At 52.3% G+C, this 18,632-nt stretch overlaps 1 protein-coding gene and 1 pseudogene across 2 annotated transcripts in view; both read left to right on the forward strand.

Moving 5' to 3' along the window:
• Positions 1-10,358: 10,358 nt before the first annotated feature.
• On the forward strand, positions 10,359-10,425 carry LOC122892711 (annotated as a pseudogene).
• A 4,306-nt stretch (positions 10,426-14,731) lies between these two features.
• Positions 14,732-18,632, forward strand: part of WNT5B (Wnt family member 5B) — a 107,680-nt gene continuing 103,779 nt past the window's right edge. For both annotated transcript variants that reach the window (XM_044229446.1, XM_044229445.1), the window contains exon 1: positions 14,732-15,326. Coding sequence is in view for 1 of the 2 variants with exons in the window: in XM_044229445.1 (XP_044085380.1) it covers positions 15,321-15,326 (6 nt within the window). In the remaining variant the exon portion in view is untranslated. The remainder of the gene's footprint in view (positions 15,327-18,632) is intronic.

Consider the following 18,632-nt stretch of genomic DNA (forward strand, 5'->3'; position numbering starts at 1 on the left):
GATTGTCGTCTGGATTCTGCCCCGGAGGTGTAGTCGGCTGACCCCCTAGTCTACAAAAAAATCTGGGGAGACCATAATTTTCCTCTTGTGGAAGTTCTAGATGTTGGTTCAAATCCTGGGACTTTACACAGGCCATGCTAGTGTGCCGCCATACTGGGTGCCACCACACTGACCGCAGGAATAAGATGTTACCAGTTAAGAGCTCTGTATGTCTGCACCATGGTGGGGAGGAGGGAAACGGACCCTTTGCCAACACCTTTCCAGGAAACTGGCCTATTCCTTCTGACACCCTGGATCTGGCCCACCCAATGAAAGTAGAAATGGAGATTCAGCCACCGCTCCCTTCTCCTCCTTCTTGCCCCTCCCTGTACAAAGCCACTGAGTTGTAATGTCAAGTCACCTTCCTCTGCCTGACCAGAAACAGGAGGGACACTAGAGAGCTCGGTGTCAACACATGTGCTGAATCCTTCCCAAAGACTCTTACTTCTGTATTTCTCTGGGGAGCGATGGCGGAGGGCAGAGCCCCAGTCTGACCCCAGGGCATCAAGTTCTGGAACACCCAGAACTTCCCTCTCAAAGGCACCCCTGAGGAGATGCCCGCTACAGCTTGCTGGCTCAAGAGCCCTCGGAGAAGCACACGGAGACAGAACGGAGAGGCAGCCTTTCCCACTCACTGCCTTTGACAGAAGCTCCTACTCCAGGCATCTGAGTTTCCCAAACACCCTCCTCCCACTGGCCCGTCTCCCTCAGAGCCTCAGCCCTGACTGATGTTATGAAAGGCGGTGAGATCAGGCCCACTCAGCGACAGCCCGGCCCTTTCCCCAGCCACTAATTCTTCTTCAGTTACACTTTCTCTGGCTCCCTCCTAATGTGCTCATCCGGAAAGATAGATGACAGCGGCTAAGCGCTGGTGTCTGAGTTCATTCCAGACTCACGTCTTGAAGGAGCCAAGTCAGCCCCCCAAGGAAGGTTATAATTGCTGGAGGAAATAATCATGAGGGGAAGGGTGGGGGATGGGCTATGGTGAAGACATTGAGCATCCAAGACCTTTACAACTTGGACTTCTCCAGGAAAGAAGAAAAGAAGCAACAATTAGAACCTCATTGATGGCTGAACTCAAGCCACCTGCAGGCTCACCAGTGACTGTGTCTGACGCAGGATCATCTAGATAGCTGGCCAGAGGTGAAAGTGGATATCCAGCGGTGGGTGTGAGAATAAGCTCTCACGATCAGTGACTGTTTTAAAGTCAGTTAACAAACTGGGCAAAGGGCTGTTGAAAATACAAAGCAGCCTAAGTTATGGAACTTATCCTCTAGTTAGAAAAGTAAAATGAAGACAGAAGTAGACGTTTAATGTCAATACAAGGCCATATGTGATAAGTTCATAACACTTATTCAGGAAACCTGTGCTGAATGCCTACTGTGTGCTTGGTAGAGATCTAGGTTCTTCCTGTGTGGTGGGTCGGCAGAGTGGGCTTCACAGAGCATAAAGACTGAAGATGGGTAGAATCTAGGTGGGCTAAGAATGTTGTGAAAGGATCTCTGTGAGTAACAATGCATGCAAGTCAGTCTGGGGCCATAAAATATTTCAGTGGAGGAGACAGTTTGTGTGGACAACAGTGGGAGGAAGCACTGGACATTTTTTTTTTAAGTAGGCTCCACACCCAGCATGGAGCCCAACATGGGGGCTCGAACTCATGACTCTGAGATGAAGGTCTGAACTGAGATCAAGAGTTAAATGATTAACCGAATGAGCCATCCAGGCCACAGACGTTTCTGAAGGAGGCATTTGGCAGTTGGCCTCCAGGGCCCAGGACTAAGCCAAGAATTTGGCCCTAGACTTACACGCAGGAGAGTCACAAGCAAAAGTGGTGTTTAAGAAAGAACGTAAGGGAGGCGCCTGGGTGGCTCAGTGGGTTAAAGCCTCTCATTTCGGCTCAGGTCATGATCCCAGGGTCCTGGGATCAAGCCCCACATCGGGCTCTCTGCTCAGCGGGGAGCCTGCTTCCTCCTCTCTCTGCCTGCCTCTCTGCCTACTGGTGATCTCTGTCAAATAAATAAATAAAATCTTAAAAAAAAAGAAAAGAAAAGAAAAGAAAGGACGTAAGCTTTCAAAAGGCAAGGATTTGACCTGATTAGCTTATATGGATGCCATCAAACAGGATAACCTGAGGGGTGAGCCACTCAATTAACAATGATTGAAATAAGTGCACCGGGCTCATTTCCGAGTGGTGGTAATTTGGGCAGGCAAAGCCAAAACTTGACCATGCCTTCCTCCTCATGCTCTCAACCTCAAAAACTCATGGGCACTTCAACTCCCTCAAGGCTCCCTCAAGGAAGATAGGCTTTAAGGTCAGGCTGACTTGGTTTGAAACACAATTCCACTACTTTGGGCCTTGGTCTCTTTGTCTATAAAATGGGATAATAATACATGCTTTGCACCACCATGAAGACATCAAACGATGATCCTTGGAGAATGTGTGCCTCAGGTCTGGGCAAAGGAGAAATGTTCCACGACACTCACTTCCCTTGTCTTTCTTGTCTCTTAAAGATCTGAGTGCATTTCTTCTAGTCCTTTTATTTATTTGTTTTTTTAATGATTCTGGATTGACAGGAAGTTACAAAAATAGTACTGAGACATCCTCTATGTGCCCTTCACCTAGTTTCTGCCAATGGCCTCCTCTTACCTAACAATATCAAAACTAGGAAACTGACATGGTAAAGCTATAGACCTTATTCCGAGCTCACCAGGGTGTTCATTTGCACGAGTGTGTTTCTATGAGACGTTATCATGTATAGATTCTTGTCAGCCAGGAGACAGAATTGTTCCATTGCCACTCCCTTATGCTATCTAAACACTCCATCCTCTTCCTGCCCACCTCCTCCTTAACCCCCAACCCCACTAATACATTCCCATTTTTATAATCAGTTTTAGACTTTTCTATCCACAGAATCATGCAGTAGGGAACCTTCTGAGTATGACTTTTCTCAGCATAATGCCTCTGAGATCCATCCAAATTATTGCATGTGTCAGTAGTGGGTTCTTTTTCATTGCTGAGTAGTATTCCATGGCACGGATATACCATAGTTTGGGTAAACAGACACCTCTCGAAGGATATCTGGACTTTCCAAGTTGGGGCCATAACCATTATAGCTGCTATGAACTTCCACAGTTTTTGTGTGAGCGTTGGTTTTCGTTTCTCAGGGATAAATGCCTAGGTACGCAATTACTGCCTTGTATGGTCAGTGTATGCTTAGTACACTTAGTACACTTTTAAAAGAAACTGCCAACCCATTTTCCAGAGCAGCGTTACCATTTTATATATTCACTGGCAATGTGTGAGGAAATTCAGTTTCTCCATATTCTTCTGGCACTTGGTGTTGTCCCTTATTTGTATTTTTGCTATTCATTAATGCATGTGTAAGTGATAGCTCATGGTAGCTTTAATTTGCATTTTCCTAAGAGTTAATGAGAAACATGTTAATTCTGGAACAAGTGCGAGATTTAGGGTTTAATCCATGGATGTCCAATAGCTCCAGCACTGCCCATTTGTTGAAAGGCTAGTCTTCCTCCATCAGATCGCCATCGTATTTTTGCCAAGTCGTTTGGGCACGTTTGCGCAGGTCTCTGCGTTTCTGAGTTCTCCACTCTGTTCCATTGATCTGTCTGTCCTTCCACTGAGACCATATTTGTCTTGATTGCTCTAACTATGGAGTAAGCTTTCATATCAAGTGGAGTAATTCCTCCCATGTTATTCTTCCAAATGGAGTGGATTTTTTAAAAAAAAGTTTATTTATTTGACAGACAGAGATCACAAGTAGGCTGAGAGGCACGCAGAGAGGAAGGGAAGCAGGCTCCCCGCTGAGCAGAGAACCCAATGCGGGGCTTGATCCCCGGACCCTGAGATCATGACCTGAGCCGAAGTGAGAGGCTTTAACCCACTGAGCCACCCAGGTGCCCCAAATGGAGTGGATTTTAAGACAATATTCAACTAGATTTCATATTGAACAGGAAATTTCAACATAAATTGGGTGATCTGAAAAAAAATTTTAGGAACCTGTTAAATGTGTGTTTTTTCACACACACACACACACACAAGAATGAACCCATTCTCATTCTTTTTCCTGTTTGTTTTTCTTATGGTAAAATATACACAATACAAAATTTACCATTTTAGCCATTTTTAAGTGTACCATTCAGTGTCATTAAGTATATATACATTGCTATGCAACTATCCATCTCCACAGCTTTTTCATCATCCCCAACAGAAATTCTGTGCCCATCAAATAATTAAAAACCCACTCTCTCTCCCCTTAAGCCTCTGGTAACCATAAGTCTACTTTCTGTCTTTCTGGGTTTGACTAGGTACTTCCTATAAATGGAATTATACAATATCTGTCCTGTTGTGTCTGGCTTATTTCACTTAGCATTAGATCTTCAGGTGTCAGCCATATGGTAGCACGTGTCAGAACTTCCTTCCTCCCTAAGACAGAATAATGTTCTGGAGTGCCTGGGTGGTTCAATCGGTTAAGTGTCTGACTCTTGGTTTTGGCTCAGGTCATGGTCTCAGAGTCGTGAGATCAAGCCCAGGATAGGTCTCTGGACTGGGTAGGCATGGAGTCTGCTTAAGATTCTCTCTCTCCCTCTCCCTCTGCCCCTCCTCCCACTCATCCCTGTCTCTCCCTCTCTCTCTCTCAAATAAGTAAATAAACAAATAAATCTTTTTCAAAAAGAGGACTGGATAATGCTCCATTGTTTACCCATTCATCTGTCAATGGACATTTACGTTGTTTCCACCAAAAAGTGAATATTGTGAAAAATGCTTCTAGAAACATGGAGTCCAGGCTTTCCATTCCTTCAGGCATATACCGACCAGTGGCCATTGCTTCTTAGGCCACAAACATCTGCTTCCTTTTGGCGAGACCCCAGGGGCCATCAGCAAGTGGGTCCATTGGGCCACTAGGGGGAGCTCCCCACCCTGGGATTTGGTGGGGTCTTTGCTTTGCAGGATGGTAGAGGCGAGAAAGGACTCAGCGGGACCACAATGAAGGAAAAGAGCAGCCCTCCTGTGCGCTCAGTGCCATTTCTCATGGGTTTGACCCAGTCACAACCTGAGCGGACTTGGGGGGTTTTGTGTCCTGGAGTTCTAAGCACACCTTCAAACTTGCTTGGGACACCTTCTGTGTCCCCAGGCGTGAGAGATTGAGGAATCAAAGAACTGACCTTTCCTCAGTTCTTAGTTTGGGGAAAATCGGTTTCCTGCATTATTGTGAACTTGAACAGATTGTATATAAAAAGCAGTTTACCTTCCACATTTTTCTCCAGTTCTCCAGCCCCAATCTTCCTCTGCCACTATTTATAGAGTTAGACCCAGAGTGGATCTCCTGTCCCTGAGAGACTGAAGGCAGTGGGAGTGGAGGGTTACCTCTGGGTAGGTCTGTGGTGGTTTCAAGCAGAGAATCTGACGTGAACTGCTGTAAGGGTCCTCCTGGTTGTCTCTCCCCTCAGGCTCTTCCACAACGCGTGTGCGGCTGACCCGGCTGCCTGTCAGCTGCAGAGTTGTGGGTAGGTAACTTGACCTCTCAGTTTTCTCATGTGTAAAATGGGATAATAATGGCGCCAACTTCATAGTGTTGTGAAGATTAGATCCCTCGACACACTGTAAGCACTCAGTTAGAACGGGTTACTATTGTTGTCCTGATGTTATTATAATTCTCCTATAGAAGTGAGTCCTGGACTGAGGCGGGCAACCCTCCACATACTTTCTCGCACTGCAGACCAAGAGAATGGACATAAAAGCAAACACCTGTACGTACGGGGCAGTGCGATGGGCTCCCTCATTAGCAGCCAGAGAAGCCTTCTCAGTCCAGAAGCTTCTCCCGAGGACTGAGCTCCAGAATCTATGCTATCAAGATTGGGCTTCTAAGGCTAAGTTCCGCTGGAGAAGGCATTCCCTTCCCAAGCCACTAAGGACCATCAGACTCACCCCAACCACCGTGCCTAGGGTGCTGGAGTGAAACCAGAGAGGAGGAGGCTGCTGGGCCGGGTCCAGGAGAAGATGGACAGCTCCTCTAGTTAGAAACAAGGGCCTGATGGAGTTACTTCCACCTCCTTCCTTGTGTCTCTCTCGGCCACCCTCTGGAGCAGAGCAGGGGTCAGGTGGGAAGTCCCAGAAACAGCCCCGGGTTAAGTGGTTCCCCTTGTCGCTGCAGCCTGAGTGATGAAGAGTTAGCTGACAGCAGGCAGGATGGCGCCCAGGGCTGCTCTGATCTGGGGTTCCGGGAGCCAAGTTTGTATCTGTGGGGTCAGCGGCTCCGAACATCCTTTATTGCCACCAGTTGGCCAGCCCTCTCCGACCTCACTGAGACTGGAAATCAAGCTGCAGTGGGGCTTCTGTGGGTTTCAGCCTGGGGTCTGGGGTGTGAGTGGGGTGTCGTGCGTAACCTACATGGGGAGCATCTGCTTGCTGGCACAGATTCCGGAGCCCAGTCCACAGCAGGGCAGCCCTGCTGACCTGGGGCAGTGAGCAAGGGCCTGTGGTCACCTCCCTCCCTCTCTAGGTGTTACTCCGTTCCCTCCTCCCATCTTTGGCCCTTGGAAGACCGGGCTGAGATCACTGTTTCAAACAGGGTTGAGAACTCCAGAGGGCCCCTTGGGCCCTGGCCTTTGCTGGTGAGGGTGATGCAAGGCCTTCTCAGGCGGGGCTCCCCTCTCTCGTACCCTCTCAGAACCCCGCCGTGTCCTGGTGCTGCCAGATTCAAGCTGCCCTCTCCAACTCCTGCAGCTAGTAGACAGCTGCTCCCCAGAGAAGAAACTCCCCTTCTTTCCCCATCCTGGCCCAACTGCCAACCTGCCTGGTCTGTGCCTCTTTCCTACCACATGAAAGGCACACGGGCCTGGCTCAGACTGAAGTCAATATTTATATACTTGCTATTGGGAACAAATGAGCGTCCTGTATCTGTCTGGATTGCCGTCATCAGCCATCATGGCGAGCGAGACCAGACTCAGCATTCTCTAAGTGAAAAGGGACAAGGTTTTAAAACAGTGTCTGTGACCAGATTTGTTCTCATCCTGTAATCTGTAGAATGAAGGCATCTTTGAAACATGCACTGAAAACCCCTCCCAGGGAGGCAAAGTCCTAAGCACTGTGCATTGCCCGGCATAGGTTTTGATGACCTGGGCCTTCCCTGTCAGCTTCTGGGGACCTCTTCTCTGTAACTTACTACAAAGCCAGATGGACATTTAAATTAAGGAAGCCAAACAAGCAGCCACTGGCTGCCTGCTCCTGGCTGGGGCAGTGGGGAATCCTGAGCAGAGCGCCATGGGGCGGGGACGGAGGCGGGCAGTTGCCTGGGTGGTAAGACCCAAAGACACTGGGGAGGCTCCCCGTGGACCCCCCACTTCCTCAGGAGCCCCGAAATATCTCCTGCACTCAGAGGCCTCAGTTCCTGAAATTTTACCAGCAGAGAACCATCTGCTGGAGATCTGGTAGCTCTTCTGTTTCCAGAACTTCCTGCCTAAAGCCCACCACAGATGGCAGCCCAAGAATGAGATCCGGGTGGGGATATAGGTATGGTTGCCAGGCTACAGGAAAGGCAAGAAGGAAATTAAAAGGGGAGGTAGGAGGCATGAAATGAAATAGGACCACAGCGCCCGGCAGGAGGGTGAGGTCACCAGTCAGTACTGCCTCTCCCCGGGCTAGTCGCCTCTTGCCCTGTTCTCTCCTTATCTGTTTCCCTCCTACCTCCTCGGGCTTGGGCAAAAGCAAGTCAGCTCCTCCAGTGTGTTCCTAAGCCTATAAAAGCAATGATATTTGTCTGTCCACTCCCCTCTTAGATTCGAAGATTTCAAGGCCTGTATCTGAAACGTGGCAGGAGAGGAAGTGCGGATGCAGTTTTCAGTCTCTGCTGATGAGCGTTCTTGATCTTGGTGTCTTCGTGGGGATGCGCGGAGTTCCGAGAAAGACTTCGAGGATGGGAGAAATGTTCAAGTCTAATCATTCACAGTGGAGCTGATTGCTATTTTATGGGAATCCTTTTTACTGATCAACCTATTGAAGAACCTCAGGGATTAATGCGGGGCGCTCCAGTTAGCTCGGCGGTAGGACCCAGATGCAAACTGCGCAGTGAGAAACAGACACCAAGGGAGGGCGTGGCGCCAAATATTTATTTATTTACTTATTTTTAAGATTTTATTTATTTGAGAGAGCCACGGGATGGGGGGCGGAGAGCACGAGTGGGGAGGGAGGATGGGGGAGGCAGAGAGGGAGAAGCAGATTCCCCACTGAGAAGGAAGCCCCCTTTGCAGGTTCAATCCCCAAATCCTGGGATCATGACCCAGAGCCAAAGGCAGATGCCCAACCGACTGAGCCACCCAAGCCCCCCTCCCACCCCCGAACCAAATGCTTTCAAGTTAACATTCGGAACGTTAACAATTGTCCATTACAATGATACATTTTCACGTGTCGCTGTTTGTGTCTTGTGGTACAACCACATTTCTGCAAGCCAAACACACGCTTCACATAGGAAACTGCCTAGCAATTCATCCCAGCCCTGAGAGTGGAATTCGGGAGTTTATAAATGCTTTTGATGATAATTACAGATCAGGAGACAAACTGTTACTTACCTTGAGATGTTGGGATTACCTGTGGATTTCCTTTATCATCCTTATTAGTACCATTTAGCAAAAGGTAACTCGAGCACGCGGTGATGGCGGCACCTGGAACCCAGGCTCACTCAGGCCAAGCGCACCCCACCTAGACCTTGCCCAGGCCAACACAGGAAGGAACCAGGCTGGTGGAGACCCCGGTGGATTGGAGCTCTCTCCCACGCCCTTCCCTTCCTCCGCCACTGCAGTATGGTTTGAGACGAACAAACTGGCTATTTCATGGGGCTCAGGGATGGCCCCAGTCAGCACAGTTCAGCAAGTGCCTCTTCCACACACACACACCCGCACCGGCGGCTGGCTGGGTGTGGGACCTCGGAGACCTCGTGACAGAATCACCTGTGGGGCCTTTAAAGTTGCAGACTGCAGCCCCATATGCTTTGACGGTCTGACGTGTAGTCTGGGAAGCTATTTCTAACATTCATTCTTTGCTGGAAAATTCTGATAAACCAGCAGTTCAGGTGGCCTGGGAAGCCTCCCAGGGAGCTCCCTCAGAGCCAATGACCTTGGGACAGCCTCTGGTCACAGGCGGAGGGTTCTCTCCTGCTTGGGGGCACTGTGAGGCTCTTGGCTGCAAACGCAGCCTGCTTTCTTCCTCCGTGCTCTCGGTACTGCCTTTCCTGGCGTCCTAACAGTCTCCGGAGAGGAAGGAAGAAGGGGCCCCCCTGTCATGCTGTGGAATGCTACCTCCCCCAGCTGTGCTCCTGGCCTCCCTCCTCGCAGGGAATCAGATCTTGCTCCAGCGCTATCCCAGCCCTTTCTAACAGCAAGGATGTCCCACCCTCCCCATTTTTCTTCCCTCTGCTTTCAAGCGTGTCCAAGGCCCCCTTATCATGAAAACCACATCACTTGACCCCACGCCCCCCTGCTGCACCGTCTGGACCCTCCCCCACTCTCCTCAGCTAAACTTGCAGGGATTATCCGCACTTAGATGTGAGTTCGCGGCCATCTCCTGAGCCTTGACCCTCACAGCCGCTCTGTTTGCCAGTTCCCCTGATGTGGTGGTGACTGCATCTCCAGCCACCCTGACCTTTAACCCTCCTCCCCCTTCTCTGTTCTGGCTGTCAACACGGGCTGTCCCTGTTGGCACTCCCAACAAAATGGTCTGGAGCAGTCAAACTTCTTGTCTTCCTCCCCCGCTTCCATCATTCTCAGGCTCTCCTTCGATTCAACCACAGATTCATTTAGTTCTGGAAGAAATCTCAGGGATTCTTTAGGGAGACCCATGCTCTTTACAGGTGAGGACACTGAGGTCCGGAGAGAGGAGGCGAAATGCCCCGGGTAAAGGAGCCCTTCGAGGAAGGAAGGGGGGACAGCCCAGGCTTCTACCTGTAGTCCTGATGGATGGTGTAGCTGCCGGTCTTCAGCCCCAGAGGGTGTCTGTCTTGGGCATCTGTCCTTGGTTTGGTGTCTCTTTGCTCTAACCCTGGCCCCACCCTGAGAGCAGAGCTCCTTGAGGGCGGGTATCCTGTCTCCCTTCCCTCAGTAGGTATCTCAGCACAGAATATGAGAAAGGACTTCAGTCAAAGCTGAGAAGGGAAGACACAGGATGGCCGTGTGAGACTATCAAAAGGGAAAATAGCATTTCATGTTGATTACAATTCCAGATAGTGCCTCATACTTTAGTCAAGCTTTTTAATAGGACTGTATTCGTTAGCACTTCTGATTTTCTCTTTATTTTTTATTTACTTATTATCGCTTCTCGGCCTTTTGGCTAAGATCAAGTGTATTTTTTATTTACTTATATTTTAAAGATTTTTTTTTTTTTAATCAGAGAGAGAGGGGGGAGAGAACGAGCACAGGCAGACAGAATGGCAGGCAGAGGGAGAAGCAGGCTCCCTGCCGAGCAAGGAGCCCGATGTGGGACTCGATCCCAGGACGCTGGGATCATGACCTGAGCCGAAGGCAGCTGCTTAACCAACTGAGCCACCCAGGCGTCCCAAGATTTTATTTTTAAGTAATTTCTGCACCCAACATGGAGCTTGAACTCACAACCCCGAGATCAAGAGTCACACACTCTAATTGCTCCCCCACCCCAATTTTACAGGTGGTACCCACTTGAAACTCTTGCCCCCCCTGTCAGCTGGGGGCTCCAGGTTTGGCCAATTCTTAGAGCCACCTTCACCTGTGTCATTCTAGGTATTTGTAAAGTGGGAATTCATTCAAGGGATAATTTAAGACTGTCTTCTCTCGGAAGAAAAAAATGGGGATGAAAATCCAGGAGTTCGGGATGCCTGAGTGGCTTAGTGGGTTGGGCCTCTGTCTTTGGCTCAGGTCATGATCTCAGAGTTCTGGGATGGAGCCCCACATCGCAGGGAGCCTACTCCCCCCACCCCCTCTGCCTGCCTCTCTGCCTACTTGTGATTTCTCTCTCTGTCAAATAAATAAATAAAATCTTAAAAAAAAAAAAATCCAGGAGTTCAAGAACTAAGAGTAACATTAGACTGCCAAATGAAAAATCAGGTCATGTCTACTTAATAGGAATAATACTATTAGTAATATTTTTTGAATGTATAAGACATAGTTCTTGTTCCTTTTATCTGTATTATTCAATTCAGTTCTCACATTCCCATAAAGTAGAAAATCTTGCCACTGCTCCCTTTCAGATGAGGACACCGAGGCTTCCAGACCAAGATCCAAGACCCAAGTTCACACAGGTGTGAATCCAGTGGAGACTTCCTGGCCTGGGACATCTTGAAGCCATCTGCTCAGTGACCATGCTCGATCCCCTCCCCGAATGGGCACTCATCTCTCTTTGTGGGGGAACTCACCAAAAGTAGTGAGCGGGACTCTTCTCATTTGACAGATCTCTGTTAACATAAAAATGGAAAGGCCATTTGTAAACTGGTAAGTTCTATGCACATACCAGGTGTCAAGACTTATCAAAACTTTCATTCCCTCCCCCGACCTTCTGACTTGACATAAATGTCTTCAGCTGCTGGCATCTTCGTGTGAGCTTTCTCCCCTACAACTAAGAGGCAGAGCCAGGTTCGAACTCAATGAGAGCAGAGTTTTCTTACCAAGCCTTCTGCCTTCAGCTCTTGGAATTTTCCCCGACCCAAATGTCCCAAGTTGTCTTGTAAGTCTGTGGGGGTAATCTATGCATGATATCTGGATATTTGGGTCAGAATCTACCGTTCTGTAAGCCCTTGTTCTTAGGAAAACATCCAGATAACAAGCACAGAAGGAGCCCTGAACATCCTGGAGGTAAACCAGCTGCGAAGCGGCTGTCGGGATGAAAGGTCACTAGCTTTGCCTCTCTGATTGTTTGGGGCTTCGGAGGCTCATTAGGCTGGTTCCCCCCAAGACATTTTCTGTTCATCTGAAAGAAATGCTTTAAAAGAGACCAGAGAAGCAGGCTGGGGCGGAATGGGAAGACTATCCAACAACAGGGGCCACCTGAAGCCCTTCCCGCTGAGGCTGGGCTGGGTAAGGGAACAATTGCCCTAAGAAGGCACAGTCCAAGGGCCAGAGGTCAGCCCGAGATCTGCCCCCATAGGAAAGCCACAGAGAGCTAAGGAAATGGAGGAGCCTGGCTTCTCTCTGACTCTTTCCGACAAGGTTTTGTGAGCCCATCTGACTCAGAAGAGACCTCTGGGGGTGGCTGGTGGCCTGTGAGGGCATGGCCAGGAAAGGGGGGGACCGCATCTCCACCAAGCGGAGCAGGAATCAGTACACATTTTCATAGGCCCAAATATTTGTTTTTACTTTCTTTGTTTAAACCACAAATGCCAAGTCAGGATATGTTTTATTCAGGGGGGGGAGAAGGCAAGAGACCCCACCCAGCAATCACAGACAAAACATGGGTGAGAGCCGTCCGCATTCCCATCAGGGCTTGCCTCCAGGGCTGGCCCTAGACTCCCCAGCAGCTCGCTGACTCAAGCGACGGGGCGCTCACCACTTCCCTTGGGAATCTGGCCCAGGACTCTGCCTGCTCCTCATTCGAATGTTTTCCCAGTTACTGGGCCACAAGCTCCTTTCCTGGGGGCACTGCAGCTTTCCTCTGTGGGCCACAAGTTTTGACTCATCCTGGACAGACACTGTGGCAGGAGGGGAAGGATGATATGCAGGCGTTCAGCTGGGGCTGCTGTCGTCTGTCACCTGCTCCTCTCCTGGGTCGTCAGCGGGACACCAAGCCAAGGTGTCCCTTCTTGTGCTCATGCTAGGCCCCAGATGAGAAGTATGTCCCCTAACTCCACCCCACTCCTTAGAGTTGAAACTTGTTGAGCTGGGAACCAGTCTCGGGCATCCTCTCTATGTTGAGGGCTCAATAAACAGTTCTATGAAGCATCCCCCCCAATCCCCCAGGTTGCATTCCAGAATGATAGGGGCCTCCCGGACAAGACTTTCCCTTGACCTCCCACAAAGGCCCTACCCCCACGACTGATGCTTTCTTCTGAGGAGGAGAGGAACTGAGCCTATTTGTAATTTGACAAAGTGGATTCAAAGCCTTTATGGCTGCTTTAGACCAGCTTTGCTCCCCGTCCCATCTGTCCCCAAAGATAAAGCCTTGAACTAGCTCCCCTTGGTGAAGGCAGCCCCCCCCCAGCAATTATAGGCCATTCATTTAAGGTTGCTGGACCTGGTCTCATAAACCGCATTCACTGGGAGGTGAGAAAAGTCGTAGAGAACCTCCGGCCCGAGGCAGCACAATTCCAGGGAAGCCTTTCCCTCTAATTAGTCAGGTATTTGCTAAAACAGCTCTTACTTTCCTTATTGTAAAAGCCAAAGGACAACAGCTCCTTATTGCCAAGCCAACGTGGTGGGTTCCTGGGTCATTTCTTCAGGCTCCCTGTGGCCCCTTCCCCCACTGAAAGGGGAGGCTGTCACCTTGTTGGGTTACTAATTAAGAAAAGGCAAAGCCTTCTGATTATTACTATTGTTTTGTTTTGTTTCCTCACTGTACTGCATTCAAAGGCAATTTCTTCAGCAGGGTGACCTCCTACTCAGGGAAGAGGGGGTTTCAGAATGTAAAAGAAAAGGCATTTTGAGGGCATGCTGGAAACCTGCTGGCTGCTCTTGGTTGGTATACTGTTACTAGGGTCTGGAACAGGGTCCAGCAGCAGGAGCTTGGGCCCTGTCTCCTGTGAAGCCTTGAACTCCACGCACAGCTCACCCAGGAGTGCTGTGAGCTAACTTACCAACAGGACTTGGGGACTTCAATAAAAGTAATTAAACGTGGGTCTGGGCTCTGGCTAAAAACTGAGCTCTAGGGACTTTTCAGACTACTAATTCCCTTTAGTGACTACGGACTGATAGTGCCAATTTTCTGTGCCTCAGTTTCTCCATAAAAAGGTAGGCCGGTATTTCAGCCCCAGAGCCGTGGCACCAGCGATCAGAGGATGCATTTCCCGTTAGGAAACATTTCACTCGGTGAGCCCCTCCTCCACCAGATTTCCTCATCCCGGAGATCTCTGCTGGGTGCTGTAGAAGGGTGGGAGTCCCGAGCCAGGAAAGGATGACTTGGGTTTGTAAAGTGGAAGTAACAGTTCACTCTACTTCTTTGGGGGCATTCAAAGGAAGACAAACCCATGCGAGTGGCTGGTGTAAATGGAAGAGCTGTTGAAGTAACCCTGCTGGCTCTCAGAACCTCCAGCTCCACCATGCCCCGAGTTCGAGGCTCCTGGCAGGAGAGCTGGGTGCCCCGAGGGGACTGCTGGACTGGGTGAGTCCCGCAGGTCCTCTCGGAGGACCAGGTCGAGTTCCGGGAGAAGGAGGCGGCGGGTGTGCTGGGCGGGGGGAAAGGGGCCGGCTGCGCGCCTCCGGGGCCGCGGGAGTGGGGGGTACACTGGCACCCCCGCGTCGAGGCCCGGGGCAGTTCTGCGGAGGGGCCGGGGGGCCGAGCGAGTAAGCCCGGGCGGCGGGAGGCAGGTGCGGAGGTCACAGTCCCAGCGCCTGGGAGGAGCCCTGGGGAGGGGTGTCGCGGGCTCTGCCGGTGGGAAGGAGTGAGCCGGGGGCCCGCGCGCCTGCCGGGGGGCGGGGAGGAGGCGCGGGAGGCGGGGCGGAGGCGGTGGAGCCCTCGGGATCCACTCGCCCAGCGTCGGCCGCTGCACTCCCAGCCGCGGCCGCCACCCGCCCGGCAGCCAACTTGGGGCCGAAACTTTTTCGGGTCCCGCGCTCCCGAGGAGAGCGCGCAGCCCAGCGACGACAGACGGCCGCGGCCCGAGCCGGGCGCCCAGGGCCCAGGGCCTCCCTCCGGCTCGGCCGCGGGCTCCGCTCCCCGATTGCCCCCCGCCCGCTGAGCTCGGGGGTCCCGGACGCCGAGCAGGGAGCCCCCCCCCAACGCCGCCGGCGGCAGCAGGGTACACGGACCCGAGACCCAGGACCGCCCGGGGAGGAGGGGCGTTCCTCCGGGCCCGCGGAGGCTGCCCCCGCATCTGGGGGACCAAGCAGACGCGCGGGCGGGACTCCCGGAGCGGAGCGCCCTGGTCCGCGCCGCCAGCCCCGCGCCAGGCGGCGGATGAAGAGTCCAGTGCCGGGGCCCAAGCCCGCTCGCTGAGAGGAGCAGGCAGGGTCTGCACCGGGCGCCCCCGGCGGGGCAGGGCCCCCCGACCGCGAGCCGCCGCGCCCGGCCGACCCAGCGCAGCCGGGCGCTGGAAGAGCCGGGCCGAGCGGAGCGGCGAGCCGGAGCCCGCGGGCCTGCCGGGCGGCGGGACATGCAGGTAAGCGCCGACTGCCCGCGGTGGGAAAGGGAGCGGGCGGGCCTCCGCCGCCGCCCCCGGCCCTCGGCCGTCGCAGCCCAGGAGGCATCCCCGTACCGGGTTCCGCGGCCAAAACTTCCCGGTGCGCGGTGCCTTCGCGGTGCCCCGGCAGCCCGGCGGCGTGCGGCTCCCGGCAGCAGGGAGGACCGAGGGGCGGCGGCGCGGCGGTTCCGGGGAGCGGGGCCCTGCGCTCGGCGGGGGAGCGCAGTGCGCGGGCGGAGCGGGCGGCGGCGGGTCAGGTGGGGGGCAGGGAGCGCCCGGGGAAGAGCAGCCCCCCGCCCCGGGCCGCGAACAAAGCTGGGGCGGCGGGCTCTCCGCGCGCGGCTGCCTCCCGCGAGCTTGCGGGGCTGGGTGCCGGGAGCGCTGGCAGGTAGGTTGGGGCTTGCTCGCCGCCCCCCCCCCCGCCCCTCGCAGCCCGGGCTCCCGCGGCTCTGCGTCCCCACTGCAGGGCGGCCGGGGACGGGGCCGGGCGTGCGCCGGGACCGGTTCGAGCCCCTCGGAGCTTCTTGCTCACTTTTCTGGGCTCAGCTGGACTCCTGTGAGCCCCACATCAGCGGACTGGGGTGAGGACTACATCTGGATTATTTTAACTCCCTGGAGCAGAATTAGTTTGGTGCCCGAATTCCTGCCTAACCCTCAGAGCAGGTAAAGCCCTGAATGGAATTGGCGACCTTTCTGTTTTCTTTTCCGCTCCTCGGCCTCATCCATCCCTGCCCTGGGAGAAGTGAGAAGGGACCTTTCTCCATCTTCTAGTGGAGCCTCCGTGGCTATTTGGCCGTGCACTCTAGTCAGAGCCAAATGTCCTCGATATTTTCATCCTGCAGATCATTGTGAGAGATGATTCAGTGTGTGTGGAGCACGATTGCTCCCGTTTTGCAAGAGGAAGACTGAAGTGGTTCAGCTCGGGAGTTGGTTACCCAGCTGTGAACGACGGAGGCATCTGCTGTCCCTCCTTCACTGTCTTCACCACCTGACCACTTTGGCAACAGCTTTCAGTTACTACCACTCCAGGCAAAGTTTCAACCTAGTACCTGAAGGAGAAAGGCGCAGGATCATGTTACGAGCCCTCTGAACTGCTACGGTCACCCAGGAACGTGCCCAATTGATAGAGCTGCACCATGCCATAACGTGGGTGCAGAAAACTCTGGGTCAGTGGGGCAGGGCCCAATACCAGAACCTACACACACACATGGGTGGAACCTTAGGGTGACTCCTTCTGTGGCTGGCCCCTAAGGCAACAGAGGCCCTGGGAGCAGCGGGCACACCCTCAGAAAAGCCTGGGGACCCTTTCCTGGACCCAGCCACTCCTGCTGCTGTCGGGTTCACACACGGGCTTGAGTTATCAAAAGCAAGACTCCCAATCTCAGGCATGGATGAGTGGATGCCAGGCCCCAAGCTTGTGCCCACATGCCTGTCCAGGCTCACAGACACAAGTCCTGGCAAACATATCAACCTATGAAAGGCTGAGTGGTGGTTTTCCTCCATTTCAAAATAGTGTCTGTTCTCTCTTTGACACAGAAGATTTGTGGTTATAAATAGCAAGAAGGAGGTGTGTCTCCTGGGAAGGGAAGGCAATGCTGGGAGACTCCTCTTTTGCACAATTGTGAGGAGTGATACATGTAGCTGGCTCTTCATGGGGATGAAGTCAAGTCCATGAGCTCAAGGGAAGGGGTAGACAGAACACCAGGTCTTGGCACTAAAATGTGCAGGTGGACCTGACCCCAGGCTAGGAGCTGAATAGAATAAAAGGATCTAAAGAGACAATTTGTGGATAAATTCCTAAGGGCAGCCACAGCTCCCTTTCCTGTCTTAAAGAAAATCAGACCTAGGGCATGTGGCACACTGAGGGCGGGGTGGTAGTGGGGAGGGAAGGGGCACAATTCTGCCTGCGTGGGGAACAGGAGCCAGCCTTGGAGGAACTGGCTGACCCCCTTCCATGCGTAGATTTCCTACTTTCCCAGGCTCTGGTTTCTTATGTATTTGAGTATGAATATATAAGCAAGGGCGTGTGTGTGGGTTAGGGGTTTGCCCAGGGTGCCTAAAACCAGTCTCCTCCTTAGTCCATTTGGCTATTGTAGTATCTCGAAGGGTGTCTTACTGACTTGAAAAAAAAACTGTTTCCTAAAATTGTTTCTATCCCCAAAGCATAAGTGAAAAGGCTCTTGCCAAATTGCTGGGCGCCATATGCTGCGAAAAGCAGAAATCTGGGATTGTTATTCACCTGCATATTTCATACCCCCCCACCCCCACACTCCTTACTCTCGTGGCAGCTGAAAGATTATTTGGTTTGCTCTTCTTCAAGAAGGGCAGAGGCCTAGTTCTAATTTTTACTTCTAGGACGGTTCTTCTGGTTTCTGGATTGCCCCACCTGTCATCTCCAGCAGGAGAGGAAATTTTTATATGAGGTGATAGTCCTTACCTTCTCTGAAATAACAACCAACACGTCCACAAAAGTGTTCCTGTTCCCTCTTCTGATTTTGTTCTGCCTAGCAACTTTCCAAACTGTCATTTACCTCCTTAGTAGTCTTCTACACAGGTCTTCTCTCGGCCTCCACCTTTTCCCACACCTGAATGCCTCCCTCAGTTGTGGTGGCGGTGGTGGTGGGACTGGCTTTTGTGTCTCCTCAGGTTGTGCAAGACTCACGACAGCAGTGATAGAAAGATCCCCAGCAGGGAGGGGTGCCTTGGGTGGCTCAGCGGGTTAAAGCCTCTGCCTTTGGCTCGGGCCCTGATCCCAGGGTCCTAGGATCGAGTCCTGCATCGGGCTCCACCTGCCTCTTTGCCTGCTTATGATCTCTGTCTGTCAAATAAATAAATAAAATCTTAAAAAAAAAAAAAAAAAGATCCCTAGCAGGGAGAGGATATGGGGGCTTCCCCAGCCTCATCAGGGCATTCTTGGCTGGTTTCTACTGAGCATCTTCCAACTGTGGGCAGGAATCCAGGAAAATCCAGCAGAGGGTTTGGGAATAGAGACTGTGATAGGGATGAGAGGGTCGGATAGTTTACAATCCGAGCCACCTTTGAAAGTAAAAATAACCTTCTACCCAACTCTGAGGAGCAGTGTGACCCCCTTGTTGGCGGAGCCCTGGGAGTGGGCCTGCTGTTTGGGGCAGTTCCTGCCGCAACCTCCCTGCAGCGCGAGAGGTGATGCCCCAAATCCGTGGAGCAGGTGAGAGCTCTGCCACTATCTCTACCCAACCCCCCAGAGGCCCTGTTTACCTGGCTAAATTTAAACCTCCACCCCCTCCCTCCCAGTTCACCCTACTG

Source organism: Neovison vison, chromosome 12, assembly GCF_020171115.1.
Source record: "Neovison vison isolate M4711 chromosome 12, ASM_NN_V1, whole genome shotgun sequence".
Lineage (NCBI taxonomy): Eukaryota > Metazoa > Chordata > Mammalia > Carnivora > Mustelidae > Neogale > Neogale vison.